Source organism: Fringilla coelebs, assembly GCF_963513975.1.
Source record: "Fringilla coelebs genome assembly, chromosome: 4".
Classification (NCBI taxonomy): Eukaryota; Metazoa; Chordata; class Aves; order Passeriformes; family Fringillidae; genus Fringilla; species Fringilla coelebs.
The window spans coordinates 22,131,113-22,150,067 of record NC_140032.1 but is presented as its reverse complement, the minus strand read 5'-3'; the positions used below and the strand labels follow the sequence as shown (position 1 = coordinate 22,150,067).

At 34.7% G+C, this 18,955-nt stretch overlaps 1 protein-coding gene across 1 annotated transcript; it reads right to left on the bottom strand.

The window, feature by feature from the left end:
* Positions 1-1,860: 1,860 nt before the first annotated feature.
* Positions 1,861-16,765, bottom strand: DTHD1 (death domain containing 1; the record flags this gene model as incomplete). The annotated part of the gene is given in 13 exon segments (XM_084203995.1): positions 1,861-2,150; positions 2,713-2,770; positions 6,045-6,286; positions 7,473-7,724; positions 8,390-8,553; positions 9,379-9,505; positions 9,508-9,622; positions 10,461-10,640; positions 11,286-11,342; positions 11,345-11,614; positions 12,742-12,933; positions 14,853-14,928; positions 16,485-16,765. Coding segments are annotated over 13 exon segments (2,304 nt in total).
* Between the last annotated feature and the right edge of the window lie 2,190 nt (positions 16,766-18,955).

The window sequence follows — 18,955 nt, the reverse complement described above, 5'->3', positions numbered from 1 at the left end:
ACAAAGATGCCATCTTGTGGCAGATTGTTGCAAATTCTATCAAACAGTTTGAATTTTGGGTGGAGAAATTACGTCAAATTTTTAGCGATATTTCCAGTATTGTTTGTTGTACCATCATACATTGAACCATGATCCTAATGTGTATACATACCAAAGATACCTGATGAGCTAGCAAGTGAATATTTAGTCCTTAAGAGAAGGCATTTATGACAAATGCCTGATCAGCATTGGGAAAAGTGTGATAATTATTTCCTCTACTAAGAAGTCAGCTTACAGTTAAAAGACCCTCTTTATTAAAAAAAAAAAAAAAAAAGAAAGGATGTTTGTTATGTTTCTTTTTCAGAGAAGGGGTTAAATTACTCGTAGATTTGTCTTACATCTAAAAACTGATAATAACATAATTTGAGACATTAGTGACTAGATGAATAAAACTAATTAATACTATTCCTATTGATCTTTTCTTCTTTTCTTTTACCATGCAATTTTCTAATTTACAGTAGAAATTTGTAAATGTTGCAAATATATGACCTCTATAAATAAAATACACGGACTGTGTATCACAATTAAGATTTTCCAGCCAGACATACAGGTTTTCTAAGCAGCCTAAAAATGAATAAAATTTAGATCAATAACACTTTGACTAACAATAATATTTATATTTTGTATTGTATGATTCAAGGAGAGATGAAAAAGGAAAATAATTGGTGCATTGAGGAGGTATTAGAAGAATAACAGTAATTAATTGTGCACAGGTGGACTTGAAGAAAGAGGCATCTGTTGCAGATTTCTGAAGCAGTAGGGAAGTCACACAGATGTGACAGCCTGTGTAATCACAATATGAGTAAGCACTAGGGAGTCATCTTGCTCTCAGAAGTTTTTTTCACTTACTCTTGCCAGCTTTTTGCCTTTAACAGAAATCAGTTAGTGTTTAGATAAATTTTGGGTGTGTTTTATGAGGTTTGCAACATAGAAGTAAATATCAGCAGATGGTAAATAAAATATTATTTCAGTAGAAACACCATTGAAGGATACCAACTTTTCTCATGCTCTGACTTAAAAATCAGGTTAGTCCTACTAAGCATTTTGGAAAGAAATGAGTTTTTAGAGATTGAAAACATGAATAAGGAATGGCACAAATACTTGTGTTTAACTATCTGTACCTTCAATTCAAGAACTTAGTATAAGAAACAAAATGTCAAAGCCATACATTTTAGAGTTTTTATGAAGAAATATTTCTTTTTCCATATTTGAGGGTAACCTTAAAACTCCATTAAAATGACCATTTTGAGTGAGGCAACAAATCTCTCAAATTCAGGAAAGAGATTACACTGAAATCTTGTATGATATTCACAAGGATGAAATATATTCATGGAGAATACAAAAGCAGAATTAATTACTAACAAATATGAAAGTAAGAAGAAGTTATCTCTGTACATTAGGCTATAATCTGAAGAATTTGGTAGTTATTAAAACTGGACATAGAGCAATCCATATATTATAGAATGGTTCATATGATTTTGATATAATGAACAATTTCTAACGTGTAAGATATGTAGAAATATTGTGTTGACTGTGTATGGCATGGACAAACAGTTAAGGTCCTCAGAAATCTATGCAGATCAGTCTGTAATTATTCATACCTATATTTTCAATATCTGAATTTTCCATATAAGAAATGTTCACTTTTATCAAGTAAGGACGTGGCTATTATACTTTGCTTATTAAAGAGGTTGCAAAGTAACAAATAGTCTTCTCCTGACTGATATCCCTGTCACTTGTTCATCCAGAAGTATAATGGAAATATTCATACACTTCAACAAGAAAGAAGATAAATTGGGCTGTGGGTTGCCAGTGATTCTCTCAGGTGAACACCTTATTTTGCCACTTAAAATGAAGTTCTTCTGAAAGATCACTTCTGCCACTCATCTGCAAATAGTGAGACAAGAGCTGCTGTTTATCAGCTGACTTTGGAAGGGTATTTTTCCAGCAGCAAAGCAGTTCATAGATCTGGTGTGTTAAATTATCAGGGCACTTCAGCCTAACAAGCTGAAGCATGCTCTGTTGAACAGGTAAACATAAAGCAAACAATGATGTATTATCTTCTGCAAGCTCTTCTGCAACCCAGAACTGCAGCTTGTCCCATAGGGCCTCTGAAGGGCAAAAATTAGTGAAGTAAGAATAAATCTTCCTTTTTTGAAAAGCTTTTTAAAGCTGGAGGCTCGGTGGCTAAAGTCCCCAGCTAAATAGGAAGTGTTTTATACTTTGGTGGAAGCATCATCCCATTTCATTTCCAATGCCATTTTTGGTAACTGCTCTGCAGTATGAATTGAATTTAGTCAAGAGCAGATTCAGCAATGATCTATAATTTTTGGAACTGAATGGGGAAAGTTAGCAATAAAATAAAAGAGTTTCAGTATTTACTGCAACTGATTCATCAATTATACTGAAGCTTTCCAGTACAAACTGGATTTCCTGATACACAAATATATATGCTGTTCAAGCATCCCACCACAACAGTATCTCACAAGAGCTGATGCATTTCCTGGTAAACAGCTCTCTTTTCCTTTGACTACCTCTTAACATATTAACTATTTGCTTTCTGGATATGGCATTTTCGAGTGTCAGTAACAACTGGAACAAGCCCTGGAATTAAAAAAAAAAAACAGCAAGCATAGGTCTTTTTTAAATTGATATTAATGTTTCTAATCTTACCTGATGAATCAGAAAAAAAATATTTTTTACTTTGTGGACGGTGGATCAATTTTTCATGCTATTAAAGAAAATGTTTTGAGGAAAGAGAAATGTTGATGAGTAAGATGTGAGGCATATGATTTGAGAGTAGATTGCAGTAAAATCTTGGGGGTTTAACTATAAGCATTTAAATTTTTTCTATTTACATAGAATATTTTTGTCATTATTAAAAACAATTAACACCATCAGGAGGTATAAAACAGTATATAGCTATTAAAATAAAGAAATTAACAAAATTTTCATCTATCAAGTGGGTGTTTATTATCTCTTATAAAAAGTTAATCCTTCATGCAACTTTACAAATATTTGATGGATAGCATTATGCCATAAATGATGTATATAAACTGGGTGTATAGAAAATCGGTATAGAACCTTCCTAAATGTTACAGATCCTAATTTTGAATACTGCATTAGCTTTGCCTTCCTTTCAAGTAAAAGAACAATTTTTAGTTATGCAGTAGCTATTGTGAGGTCAGGTAACCCCACTGTGTTTGTAGCTATAGTTATTCATTTTACATAGTTCATCTTTTAATAAATCATCATGAAAAATCATCAAAATTCAAAAGATAAGTTCCATGAGAAAGTAGAGAGTTTTTCCTCTTTCTTCTCTAAACATTGGAGAGAAAGAAAAAATACTTTGTCCTCTTTTACCTATGGCTGAGAAAGATGAAAGTCTTCTGGGCTTTAGTGTTGTTTCCTACTGCATATAGAACAAGAAATTACTTACATAAGCACTGAGCATAAAAAGAGATTAGTTTGTATGAAGTGAAATTCAGATTTTTTGTTTGAATATGAAATTATCCTCTTTCAGTGCCCATGTTACTTTTGTCACATACATTCAGTTGTATTACCTGGCTGTTTATTAACAGCTCTCCCAAGGAAATTTGCCTGAGGTTTATTCACTGATCTTCTGTTTTTCATTTGGAAATTAAGAAAATGAAACTTGGACTGGAAAAGTTATTGTTTTCTTTCTGATATACTGAGCATTATGGAGCTTATCTTAATCACTTCTATAACACAGGCTTTAAACATTGTTCAATATTTGGAGTGTCTCAAATGTACTGACCTGCACACCAGAAGGCCAATATATTCATAACCATTACTTATTGTGAATTAAGCAACTTTTCATCATGCCTGTATACAGTCATCCTGGGAGGTGATTTCAGCACACACAGGATGCACAAATTATGCCCTGAATGGCAGTGCAAAACCATCCTGTGCTGCACTGCTCTGGAGACCTTGGGGGTTGGACTGGCTGACCTTCCAACCAAGTTATTCCATGATTCTGTGATCTGAACCTGCCTCGTTTTGCATGATTCTGCAGCAATTCTGTCATTGGATGTGCCCCAGCATGAAGACAGAATGACATGGCTAAAAAACTCTCAGAATAAAAGGAACATAAAACTCTTCCAGGAGGGGGCATTGCTTTTCTTCCAAGACTTGGCTTTCTCTGGCTTTGTTTAATCATGCATTCGTATTTAAATTTTTTTTCATTCATTAATGAGAATTTACCACCTCAAAGGTCTGTATTAGATTTTCAAAGTTATTGTAGATGAACTCAATTACCCATGCATTGACTTTACTCTGAACCACTTCATGCTTTTTAATGTTAAAATAGTAGCAAAAATTATAAGAATTGAAAATTAGTATTGTCTAAAAATAGTGTAATAATATAAAATGCATTAGATCTAAAACAGAAAATTGCCTTTAAAGATTAAGTGTCTGTGGTGAAGTGCTAAATTCACCCATGGTTCAGCTGCACTGGCATGTGGTCCTGCTGTTCTGGTTGACAGCTTAAGTAAAATACTCTTAGCAGTAAAAGCAGTTTTCTAGTCTGGAAGGCCCTTCAATTAGCCATGCAACTGCCTTTCTGAAGCAGGGAATAACATGCTATTCTGCTGTTAGACAGCCATTAGACATAAAACTTCAGCAGAATAGTAATTTCATAATGTCTATATGTATTACAGCAATCTATTTTTGCAAAGCATTCCCAGCCAGTAACATTGATGTGCTCTGTCAAATGAACCTCTCAGACATGACCAGACTCTAGCAGCATATTAAACAGGACAGACAGAAAAGGAGAAATTAATCTTTTACCTCCTTATCCCATTGTGTCACATAAATACAAAATCTTTGAAATCAGTAGATATGCACGGACATACTTGACATCAAAACCTAATGCACTGTATCTGACTTGTTTTGAACAAAATGGGTTAGAGGAACAGGTGTTTGCTGTTGCTGAGGAAAGGAAAGCATCATAAATAGGAATCATTAGTGAAAATTAGATTACTTCCGTAGAAATATATGTTAAAGTAAAAACCGATGTGAATGTTTGCATAAAAAGTAAACAAAAAGTATTTTGACCACTGTCAGCAATATATTTGTAAGTGAATAATGAGGGCACATACATATAAAAAATGGGTTATGATTGTACAGTTACTGCCTTCTTTACAAAATAAATTTAGATGGGAATTTCACAGAAATGAGTGGAAATGTCCTAGTCAGAATAGTTGCCTTAAATAGTTGCCATCTGTCTTTGTCACAACCAAAATCAGACATTCCAGATTCTTTTAACTATCATTTGGAAAAAAAATAAGTTGAGATACGTGTGAAGACAAATTTAAAAAGAAAAACGTGCTACTGTTTATCACCAGAGATTTAGACCAAGTGTTTCTGTAGATATTTTGATATTAAAATGTATGCAATTTTGATATTAGTAGTTTAGTGGCAGCATTTTGTGCAACATAGTGCGCTGGTACATAGGCTCTTTGAAAAGTTTACAATGAGATTTCACTGAAGGAATATTAAAGATTAATTTATATAGCATTAGCTTTCACCAGAGATGGAGATAATTGCCCACATGACTGTACTGCAGAGACTAATCAGGAATAATAGACTAATCAGGTGCTAGGTGGAAGACAGGTTACACAAACCATATAATGATCCTACAATTTGCAATTCTGTGCTCCCAAGACAATGAAACAAGAATGATACACCTGAAACTTCAGTAATAATTTCACAGTGCCATAATAATTTCTCCCGTCCAGCTGGGGAGAGTAGATGGGTGAAAATTTTCTGCTAGAATTTTTTCCATGCTTGTACTTGGATATGGGTCCTTCCCCACAGCTAAGAGAAATTCTGAGAATGTTTGTACATTGATGATGCACCAGAAGTCTATCAGTGACTTCTGTGTTTATCTGTAAGTCAAAAATCATACCAAGATCCTTTTTCTAATAAATGTAAGGTAAGGCAGAAAGGGAAATGGCTCTAATATTAGCAAGTGAGAAATGCACCTTTGGCAATGTTAATGCTAATTTGCACAGTGGAGACTGGTGTTGATATTCATCATTTGGTAAGGTTTGTTCCCATTTCTTTGATACCATCTCTCTGGTAATTTTATAAAACATTGCTGTTCCTTTATTATGAGGTGAACTGTGGTTACCAAATTCATCCTCTTTAATTTGAAGCTCCAGCCTTGGTTGTCTTTGGGAATGAAAAATCAGTCTGTAGACTTTCTTGAAGTCTTCTCCATTCTCTGCAATCCATATAATAAATTGTTTTAAAAAAAAAATTATCCTGCATTTAGATGCATGGCATCTAAAATAATTCATTGGCATGTATCAAGTAAAGGCAATCATATAACATTTGGTTGCTCCTTGGTTGTTTATCATTCCTATTACTTTATTGAACATCTGAGTTCAGCCTGCTTCAGTAGTAGGTATATCTTTGTGGCTAACTTTCTTAGCCCTTTAATAGTTGGCTTCAAGAATAAGTGGTGAAGGCAGTGCCACAAGTTGAAAATCAAGGAAGAGAAAAGGAGGTATGTACATAACATAAAGAAGAATAAAAATAAAAGGGTGTTGTGAAAATGGAATTAAAAGTATATGCTTTCTGGTTACTCAGGATGGATAGCTATGTGTAACAACAAAATGAATGGCAGCAGAAGGGTAGATGCATTTTTAGGTTTTCTAAATCCATTTATTTGATACATCTACTGACACTGTCCTTTGTGTATATAAGCAGACATTTCTCATGGGTTGGAGACTTCTCTTTTTGAAGGATATTCCTTTCTTTAGAGTACATGAGGTTTCAATAGGAGAGTTTATGTACAAAATGTTCAGAGGGCCAAATTCATATTTATATGTTCAATCCAAGACAGACAGAAGAGACTATATGCAATTTAGGATGAAAACCTTTCAGAGGCTTCTTCTCTTTTCCCTGTAAGCAAGTCTGAATGGTGGCAGCCACTACATGGAATTTTCTAGGCTGCTCTCTCATCACCTCAGTTCACAGTGTAACTTACAAGAGGCAAAGTTTTGCCTTGGTTTTTTGCTCAGTCTAAGTGAATTTACTTGGACAAAGCAGCAGACAGAAACCTGTCCTTTAAAAATAAATCTTAAAATACCCTCTGTTTATGAGGAACCAGGTTTCACAGAATTCAGAGGGTTTTAAGAGATCTCTGAAGATCATCTTGTCCAACTCTCCTGCTCAAAGCAGGGTCACTGAGAGCACATTGCTCAGAAGCTTGTTCAGGTCATACATGTTCTTTACAGCTGGAGCAGTTTCTCATTAAGCTCCACATTCAGAGAACTGAAATAAACTAACATTACACACTAAATGTACTGTGAGTAACTTCAATCTACATGTGCTCCCATACAGCATTTTTTAATAACTGAGGTAATTGATAATGTTCATACAGTTGCATGAATCAACTGCCTTACCTGAAGGAGAAATATTTCCTCTAAATCTAAACTGAATCTGCTCTCCTTGTCTTAATGGGAACTGCTGTGTAGGTTCTGGAGGACCAAAATAACCCTCCTCATGGATATTTTGAAGTTCATTGGTCAATTCTCTGGATGCAGACAGCAAAACTACTATTTTATATGGGTTTTCTCTTTTTTGATACAGTATCACATCAGCCATCCTGCTATGGAGAGCTTCTTCCAGACCCCGAGCAAAGAGGAGAAGATAACCTGTTTTCCAAAAGGAATTAAAGGCAAATGACCACAAAACTGCAGTGAGGTAAAGAAAAAGAAAAAGAAAAAGAAAAAGAAAAAGAAAAAGAAAAAGAAAAAGAAAAAGAAAAAGAAAAAGAAAAAGAAAAAGAAAATTAAAGAGCTTTATGAAGAGCTTTATTTTAAATAATTCATCAACTGCTAATAGTTTTTTCCTAAAAACAATATGGGGCTTATTCTCCAAGGAAACTTTTGCTAACTTCTTTTCATCCTTGTTTCCAACACCTGAAAAGGTGGAAATTTGCTGGTGTTTGTAGTGTAAAGTATATTGACTATGTAGGTATGATTTCAAATACACAGGAATTTTACATGAAAATAAGATAATATTTCATAATAAGAATTCAAAAAAAAAAAGACTTTTTAGTTAGAGAGCTAAATCACATTTGCAAATTAAGACTGATATCTGCATTTCCTTTTTTAAGGTTCTATGTACTACCTTGTGTATATTCTATAAACGAAAAAGGTGGGGTTTTTTTGTGATTATGAACAAATCTAGGAGCAAGTTAATGGTTAAAAATGGATGATTTCTTAACACTACTCATTTTCACTTATTTGTAAACACAGAACTAAGTATTTCAGGGAATAAAATTTTTTTTCAGGGAATAAAATTATTCATACATTACTTTCTAAATGCTCATTTAGTTCAAAAGATACAAGCCCATTCTGTGCATTCTGGATAATAACATCACCAAACATCTTCTCCCCCTCTTCTTTGTTTCTATGACCTAATAATCTCAAAGTGTCACTGAGGTTGTCCCCACTTTTTCTCACAGAAGTGCTCACAGCCCTGGAGAACCAAATTCTTATAGAAAACATAACATAAAAATAGTTCTGCAGAAACAGTAAGCTTGTGTTTGTAGCCATTTTCCCCTCTGCTGTCCTTGATGACTTTTTCTGGTTTACCCACCTTGCTTAAAATCTGTATCTGGAAAGATACTTCAGAGTACGAGAATGATATAATTATTTAGAGATTTTTTTCTTCAATTCTCCAGAAACTGCTGAAACATAAAGATCATCTATTTTTTTTTTTTTTTAGGAGTCTCCATGTTTTACTGCTTTTTTAAGACATGTTTTAAAAAAACATGTCTTAAAAGTTTTAGAAATATTGCTACTGCATACTTTGGAAAAATCTGGACTTTTATCTAGTGCATAAGTTGACCTACTATAAACCATTGTTCCATGCATTTTGATTCAGGCAACCATTGAAATATGCAGAAGTAGAGATGAAAAAAATTCAAAGGTCAGACTCAAAGCAACTTGGTGTGTTATGAACACAGCAGCTTTGAGTAATGTCTATTCTTTGTGTTCAATTTTTACTCTGGTGAACATTTCTGAATATTTCTTGGTGAAAAAACTTCATACAGTTGTCATTCTGACTCCTGCTAGTGGTCACCATATTTAAAGAATAAGCAACTTTACTAATTTTTCTGCTGAAACTATAGCATGAAAATTTTGAAGGCTTGCTCTAGTGTTTCTAACAAAGCCCATAGGTATTGCAGTCTATATTAAAGAACAAACATAGTTTTAATACAAGAAACCATAAACCAAAAACTGTTAAAATTCATTGATTTTGATGTTTTAAAAGATGGTGAATTTGAAGTGAGGGTCTTACTGAGGATGGCATGCTGCAGCAACCCTCTTTACTGTAGCACTAATGGCTCTTGCATGTTCTGTCTCATCTCCTTGTCTTTTTTTGTCTGGGTTTGGAGGACAAGGTAGAGTAAGAGTGACTGAGCTGTGAAAGGTTGGGATGAAGGATAGTGGACATGAACCAGTGCACTAGTAGATATCACTGAGTGAAACATATCACGTCTTACTTTCAATGCTGAAACCAATAATGGCTCAATTGGCTGAATCTAAATATAGAAAGCAATTGTAAAACCAACTCACAAAAAAAAAAAAAATCTTCCATTACATGCCTGGAATTTTTTACAAAAATTGGTTTTACAAAATTGGTTTATCTTTTGGAGTTTGCTAGGCTATCACAGAAGAATCAGACTCCTCTCTTTAACCCAAGAACAGCCTTACCCAAGTAATAGCACTTTATACAAAGCCCAGAAAAATGCTTGAAAGTCATCAAAACCTGGAACTTTTATTGCTTAAAATATTTATATTGTTTTGTTCCTGATTTGAGTTCAAGTTATAAAACTCATGAGCTTCCTCTGATTTTGAAAAATTTCTGAGATTTTTCTAATCTGTATTTTTCATAATTTTAATATCTCCATACTTTCAAATTAACATTTTAATGGGGAAAGGGAGAAACATAACTGAAGCATAATTTGTGACTATACTTAGCCTAGGACTAATACACAATAAAAAACTTTTGTTGCACTTGCTGGCACCAAGGAGAGAAATGGTGAGAGAAATGAATCAGGTGAGAGAAATGGTTCCATTAATTTGATCACTGGGCCAAGCAATTAAAGTTTTGAGTTGACACATCTTAATTGAAAATGACTATATTTTCTGAACTATATCAAACAAGGGTAGATTGGTCTTTTTTAGCTAAAGACATCCCTGACATGTGGTTTTAACAAAGCTGACAGGAAATCTGCATGTACAGGATGTGAAGCTGCAACCACTTTTTGTAGACTTCTGATATTGGAAGAGATTGCACTTATACATCATTAGCATGCTCACTTCAGAACTGATCAGATAACAGGCTTATGGAACAAGTACCACATATTTCAAGCTTGCCTTTAACTCCATAGGTGCCAGAGAACTGAATGTTTCTGGGTGGTAGCAGAAAGAGATTCTAGAATCCACGTTCATCTTCTGTAAGAGTCCTACCTTTGGAACAGTAAATGTTTCCTTCTTTAAGCATAACAACACAGCAAAAACACACAGATGATAAATTTTCACTTCTGCAAAACTTTCCTGAATAAAGAGAATGTGAGGTTAGGGTATTGGAGGGAAAGGAAGCTGTGTTTCACAGTTTGAGAGGGTAACATTCTTTATAGAGCGAATTATGAAATGAAAATAAATTGAATATTATTTCCCCCTGCATGCCCAAGTACCTGGTGATCTCTAGTCATCATGTGATGTTATTCATATTCCAGTGTATGATTGGGGTGAAATGAAATAAATTTATAAACTGGGTGATTAATCTGGTCCAAAACAACACTTCTGCATTTAGAAACTGTGTTCATTTGATATAGTTTGTACTTATTTGTATTCATGGAACTATGTTACTTTGTTGTGATCTAAAAGCACAGTAATTCCCCCTAAATTTTGCTTTTATTGAATAATGCAATGCATTGTACTTATTTACAATAATCATGAAACATTACTCAACCATTAATATTGTGGGATCAAGCATTTGCTTAGCATTGTAAGTGAAAAAAAGAATGTTAGTAAACACTAGTTTTCAAATAGAATTAATGCTTGAGAAAGTAGGAAGAAAAGTTCTGTTTAACCACACATAGTAGGCAATATGATTTAACAATGACAACTTTACTTGAAAGAGACTTAACTGGGAAGCTCAAATGATGATTTTGCAATCCTTTGATGAGAGGTACTCACCTTATGGTTTCCTTGGTATCCTTGCAAAGAAATAAGAGTTAAGTAGTTTGATTGGAAAAGTTGGTATCAGTCACCTTCACCACAATCTCCCAATAATTCCCTCTGAAGCATGATGTAAATGGGATTGCAATGTTGATAGGGAAAGGTAGTTTTTCATAATCATAACATTTGATACTGATGACTTTGCTGACCAGCTCCTCAGAATCATCCACCACCAAGGAACTAGTGTCATTGAGTATATTACACTTCAGATTCTCCAGGACAGTTACAGGCACTTTAATAAAACAAGTTATTTTCTGGGGGTTTTCCCACTCCCTTTGACTAGAAATCTGTAAAAAAAATTATTTCTATTTTGAGTGGGGTAGCATTTTGTATTTTTAATAAATACTTCAATGTAATGATGTGCTATAATGAAGCATAAGAAGATAATTCAGAAACATATTTTTAAGAATAAATGAGAAAATCCTGAAAAATTTTATGTTTAGCCTGTTTCAGAACAGCTTAAAAATTACTGCAAAACTGATGAATTGTGATCCTTTCCTACTAATTTCTGACAATTTAAGGATTGTTGACTTTACTGGCTGTGACTCAGTCCCTTTTTGGCATAAAAAAAAATATGCAAATAGCAACTTAGGGTTTACTTTAGACCAAAGTGAAAGATCTTCATTGCACATGTTCAAATTGTAAACTGCTGTTATGTGCACAACCAGCATCTGTTCAGTACATGTATATTGACTTTCTGCACCCACACATGTTTATAAGTTAATGAGCAATAATTATGTACATCTGTCCCTAAGAAAAAGAAGAATATGTGCTTACTCTTTGTTCATCCAGTATCTAGATTTTTGTACTTCTTCTGAATCACTCACAGAAGGATTCACATGAGGAAGATCATAAGTTTGTGCTGGAGATGTGAAGGTACTTAGGTAATTTCTAATGATCTCATTATTTTTTTTTATTTTACTGTCTTCCATTTTCCCTGTCAGTTTGTGGTCTTCACTTTTTAGCCCTTTTAAATTGTCCCTGACTACTTCCTTTTTCTTCTGTTGGAAACGATAGGTGATGCTTCTGTCATAAATGTCCTTCAATGTCCCAGACAGAATGTCTTCCTCACTGCTTGTAAGAGCATCCTGAAAAGCCTCCTGGCTCTTCAGTAACCAAGCTACCTCCAGGGAGTTTATCCTTTCCATTGCACTCTTTTTTCTCTGTGAAAGAGACAATCAGTAGTTGGTGTTCACCATCTTCCTTTTTCATTGGAGATTCTCTGGTGTCTGGTTCTTGAGCAGATTTGTTTTCAGCTAAGGATGCAATTTTCCCCACAGTTTTAATTTCACTTGTGTGGGTTTGATTGACATTTTGATTTTCTGTCTTGTTCCGAAAAAGAATTCTTTGGAATTGCTGAATGGAACTGGAAGATGCTTGCACAGCCTGTTGCTTCTCCTTCTGAACAACGCACATCTGTTTCTCCAAAAGCATTTTCACCAATCTGGTTCTGAGAATCACCATCTTGTCTGCAGTTTGCAGCATAAAATTTATTTTCTGCCTCTTGAAGGTGTGAGATTGTATTTATCAAATACTCCTTCACCTTCTGCAAATAATCTATAATTCCATTATATTCTGAGGCAAAAAAAAAAAAAATTACATTTTGCTATGAAAGCTAGAAAAAAATGTGAAAACTATTATACACATATTTATTGAATTCCATATAATCCCATAGTACCATACAATACATGAAGAACACTCCATTTCCTGGCTTCCATTTAATGTTTTTGCATATATTGCTATTCAGTCAAATCCAGAAGTCAATTTCTAAGAACTGAATATAGACAAGTACATTTTTAAACTTGTCTAAGAACAACTGTGCGTGTATTTGTCAAAATTTTACTCTGGCAACTCTAATGAACGCTTTTTTAATGACCAGACCCTAGCTAAATTCTTAATGACAATCAATCCAAAGCATGGTCTTGATAAAATATAGTCAAATCAATTTGGGAAGGTCTTTAAAATCAAACATTATATTTCCTAAAATTGAATCCAGTAAGTCTCTAATGCATAGGTCTCTAGCAAGGCTGTTATACAGGGACCTAATTTTAAATTCAGACCCTAGAAGCTCCAAATTTTTGCTATGAAGAATAGATGATAACACAAAACCTCCAGCTCACATAAAATACAAGCTCAGTAGTTTGTAATATCCAGTTACAGGAATGGTGAAGGTTGCCCTTGCATGTAATTAAAACCACTTTGTGAAGAAGAATGCACAAAAAGCACACAACCACTATGCACCATTCATGTAAGATTTTAACTTATGTATTTTATGATCCCTTATTTTTCTTATCTCGAACCTTTTCTTAGAAATTATTCCAGATATTCTCTCCCAGGATTTAAAATTAGAGCTCTTCCTGCATCTTATGCTGTCAGCCCCTATAACTGTAGAGGTATCTTCCCTAGTTAGATATATTGGAAACCTTGGAAAATTTTATTTCTGTGTGCTGCATGAGATCCTGGATATTTTCTTTTGGCAGGTTAAACCTTATGAAAGTCAATACAAATAAGACAATAGACACAAGACACAGTATGGTGTGCTCTCCCCTTCCAATGTACAGATACAAGGAAAGGAAAACAGAAAGGGCTGATACAAGCCCTACAGGAAGCCTTTGACTTAACCTTCACTTTTTTAACAATGTCATATGAAGTAAAGAATACCTCAAGATTTTCAGCTTGGAAAATAATTTTATTAAGAATGCCATCACATATCAATGTGATCTAGATAGGTCTCTCATGTCTATTTACATCTGAGTAATTTAAACCTACAAAAAGTAGAGGTCAGAATAGATTTTTCCTATTTAACTTGGTCTAAAAAATATTCCTTTCTAACACTTCCTCAGTTTCCAAGTGACTTATTAGACTTTGATTACTTTTGGAAAAAAAAAACCAAAGAAAAAAGGAAGCAAATACATTTTTAAAGTATTGTTTACACTGGTAGTTTCAAAAAAGAAATACTATTTTACTGTTTTTCCACAGGCACTTTTACAGTAATGAGGAAATTCTTGACAGTTTAACAGGACTGAGAAATAAAAGAAAAGGATTGGAAATAAAAGAGCTTTGTTTGCAGAAGAGGTTGTAAAAGACCACTTCCCAGTTTCACTGTAAGGTAAAGGTCAAGCTTAGGCAAAACTGTCAAAATTTACATTTCCCCCCCTGAATTTTGCATTTTCTAAACAAAACAAAAAAAATCCTCAAACAAATTTTACAGCCCTTTAAACTTCCCTAAAATCAAATTTGAAGATAAGAGGATAATTCAAAACAATCTCATTTTCCTATGTTTTAAATGTGACTTTTCTAATATGGGCAAGAAAAGATATGGCCTTGTAACCGTATACTATCCAATTGTGTCACATGGGAAGACCCTTTTTCCATTCAATTACAAGGTTAACATGAAATAAATCTTCTTTTGTGGTTTTCCCCTTCCCCATTTATTTTCTAACAATTTGTTTTCTGTGCTGTTTCTGATGTTTGATAACACAGCTTTAGAATAAAGAGGTAGTTTATATGCAACTGTCTCCAAACCTCTTTGCTGAGTGTTGAAATGGATTTTTTCAGGTGAGGAATAGCAGCTTTTTGGAAGAGAATGATTCTTGGAAACCTGACAAAAGAATTTTTTAAAAACCATGAGGCAAATAGGACAGTTAGCTTGCTTGGAGCCTAGAAGGAGCCTTTTTAAACTCAAATGTTTTGTTATTATTATAGACTTTATAAATCCATAGGTTAAGACTCAGAAACACAAGTATAGCTAAACATTTCTGTCTATAATCTTTTTATTTCTCTCTCTTTGCATCATAGGATCATTGCAGAATGATAGAATGGTTTGGATTGGAATGAGATGTTCTTTAAGGTTCATTCCAGTTTGCCTTCCTGTCATGAGCAGAGGCACCTTCAGGTTGCTCAAAGCCTCATCCAGCCTGGCCTTGAACACTTTCAGGAATGGGGCATCCATAACGTAAGTTTTCTTTCTTTCTACCTCTCCCTCTTCCTGTGTCTCATTACTCTTTAAGTAAAGAACTTCTTCCTAACATCTATTCTAAATCTCTCTTCTTTTAGTTTATAACTGTTTCCTCCTATTCTAGCACTATATGTGATAGTGTCCATGTAAAAAAAAATCACTCTTCCTCTTTTTTAAAAGCCCTTTTTAAGGAATTAGGAGGATGCAATAAGACATCACCGGAGCCTTCTCTTCTTCAGCCTGAACAACCCCAACTCTCTCAACCTCTCCTAAAAGGACAGATGCCCTGATCCCTCTGTTAATTTTCATGGCCTTCCTCTGGACCTGCTCCAACAGGTCCATATCCTTGTGCTGGAGACTCCAGACCTTCATGCAGTTCTTCAGGTGAGGCTCACAAGGGTGGAGTAGAGAGGGAGAATCACCTCCCTTTGTTTAGAAGCCTGTTTTTCCTGACAGGAACTGCAGACCATGGGAAGGACCAAAGGGGGGCATGGAAAAGAATAAGCAGGAAGGAGTGTAGAGGGAACTGTTACGGACAGACTGCTGCCCTCATTTGCCATTGCCCTGCCCTCCTCAGGAAGGTGAGGAGGTAAAGGAATTGGGAATGAAGGAATGAAGTTGAGCATGGAAAAAAGAAGGAGTGGAGAAAAGGTCTTGTTTCAATGTTTTGCCTTTGCTTCTCACTATCCAAATCTATTTAAATTTTGCCTTTGCTTCTCACTATCCAAACCTATTTAAAATGACAATAAGTTAAATTAATTTGTTCCGTAAATTAAGTCTATTTTGCCCATGATGGTAATTTCAAGTGATTTTCTTTATATCAACTCAGGATTTTTTTCTCTCTTATTTTCTTTCCTTTTCCTGTTGAAGAAGGATTAGTAAGTTACTGGGTCAGCATCTGGTGTCTGGCCAAGATAATCCAACTAAAGTACAGTGTACATAAAAGTTTGACCAATTCTGTTTAGTTAATTTTACTTCAATAATATTTTTGGTTGCATAATGAGAATTATGAGTCTCATGTTGAATCTCATGAAATGGACTCAAAATCCATGTGATACAACTGTGGGAATATGAGTTAATTTGGTCTAATGAACTACCAAGTACTGAAATACTAACAAATGAAAATTAAGGTCCCCCAGCATCGTCAGACAGCATCTAATATACCCACTGTGTCTGCTTACAGAGAAGTCTTTCCATACTTGCCTGGACTTCCAGTCAATTCCTTGTGTTTATCACGGAGAGTACTCAGCAAGTGGCAGGTGTCTTGAGTAATTTCCGTAACATTCTCCAGCAGCTGGCTGAGAGATCTGCTCGGGTCTTTTGCTAAAGAGGCCAGTCCAAGCACATGCTCCTCCAAACCTCCTTTATCCAGATCACTTTTCAGAAGAACATCTCTTGCTAGAAAGTTCAGGTAAGAGATTTTTCCTAGGACTTGTCCCGATTTCCCTGCAGGTATAATCTTACTTTCAGCTACATCCATTTTATGTTCAGAATATGCTACTACAATATTTTTTTCGCTCAAACTCTTCCACAAGTTGTTTTCCTTGGTTCAGGCTACTACACTTTTTAGCATTTCTAGCCTAAACAGAATTTTTAAAAGTACTGTATTCCAAATTCTAATTTGGAATTAAACCAAATCTAAAACCAAATTCTAGCTGAGAAACTCTGAGTTGATGTTAACTATTAGAAAGTTACTAGGTGACAGGAAGGAGTGGCTGTTCTGTAACCATGGGCAAGGATTGCCAGGATTGCCATTGTACTCCATGCACCTTTAAGGCAGGTTATGTAACTCAGTTACATAGCTGTGACTTAAAATTTCAGGATATCTGAGCAACATCTTACTTTGGTGGCTACAAATGGTCAGTACTTACGAAATCAAGTTTAATTGGTTATTTACAACTATATACAATTATACTTGCCAACAATAAACACAGACACACAGAATCACTAGGGTGGAAGAGACCTCTAAGGTCATCGAGTCCAACCCATGCCCTAACACCTCAAATAAACCATGGCACCAAGCACCACATCCAGTCTTTTTTTAAACACTTCTAGGGATGGTGACTCTACCACCTCCCCAGGCAGGCCATTCCAGTACTTTATCGCTCTTTCAGTAAAAATCTTTTTCCTAATATGCAACCTATATTTCCCTTGGTGCACCTTAAGACTGTGTCCTCTGGTTCTGTCCCTTGCTGCCTGGAGAGAGACACAAACCCCCACCTGACAACAGCCACCTTTCAGAAGTGACAGGTATTAGATAATGTAACTATAGTCTTTGGGAACAGTCATGTGGTTTTTATTTCACATAAACTCTTGCCCAAAAGGATACAGTTGGTGCTGTACAGTAGTAGCTTTCAGGACTCTGCATGTCTCTGTGGGGTCTCATGGTCCAGATCAGCCTCACCTGGTGAGTGCAGGTGATCAGTTATGATACACTCTGAAGGTTTCTGAACACTACAGATTGCAAAAGAATATGTTGCTGCAAATAGTATATTATAATTGGAAGACAGGAAGGGTAAATAAAGTAGGAAAAAATTTATTCTGATGTAGTACATCCTCTGAAAATATATGACTGCCTATAATATATAGTATACTCTCAAGAAAATAATATTGTAATATTAACATGTGAATTTAATACAATATGATAAAGAATTTAGCATAAAGGTTATTTAGACAGAATAAAAATTATATCATACAGTAAATGCTGGAGTCACTTTAATCTTGTACTTTTGTGAAGTTAATTCAGCCTGGATTAGTTACTGAGATGGTGTACTGTGCAGCTCACCAGTTACAATGAGGATGTTGAGACTTTAGGAATAAGCAGACTTGATAAGCACAGTATTACTCAATTCTCCAGCAGTCAAGTTTAACAGTGAAACTATAGTTAAAGGATCTTTCAGCCTTTACTGCAGAAAATCTGAGCAGAGGGGAAAAAGACACGGGTACAAAGAGACACAACACCAGTCCAGGGATATCTGATCTATCTTTCTAGAATTTGGCCACTGCTGGATCTCAGCCTCTCTGGAAATCCCTGCCTGAAATACATCCTTTAATGGAGAAGGAATCCCACCCACAGTGGTAGGATGAAGACACAAGCTGTCATGTCATCCACTGTCCATGTACAGGAGTTAATTACTATTAAAACAACAGACTCACAAGAAAAGAGACATAGGTGTCCAGCAACACTATTGTTACAGTAGGGCCCTATGTCCAGGGGGTAATGTAATGCAAAACAAAGAAAAGGAATATTATTTCAATATCATATATGTAAGAAATAAAAGTGCAAAATCAATAGTGATAAATATAGAATTGTTACTAGATTTTGTGTCTTTCAGGTCTTGCAATGTTATTTATATATTTATTTATTTATGTATTTATTTCATGTGAAAGAACTAATAACAAAAGACCTGTGCATTCAGTCTCAAAGTTTGGTTATCCACTGAAATTTCATTTTTAAAAGAGTGGTCTTCAGCAAAGCTACATCAGCAGAAAAAAAAAACCAAGCCACCAAATTGGAAAAATTAGCTCTGTGCTTGATTTTGTTTTAAAACAATTCCTATTTCTGGGTTACATTCACATTTAGCTATATCTTTTAAGTATTTGAAAAGTCCTTTTAAAAAAGAGCTTTTTCATCCATATTAAATAATAGCCTTGGATATAGGAAGAACAA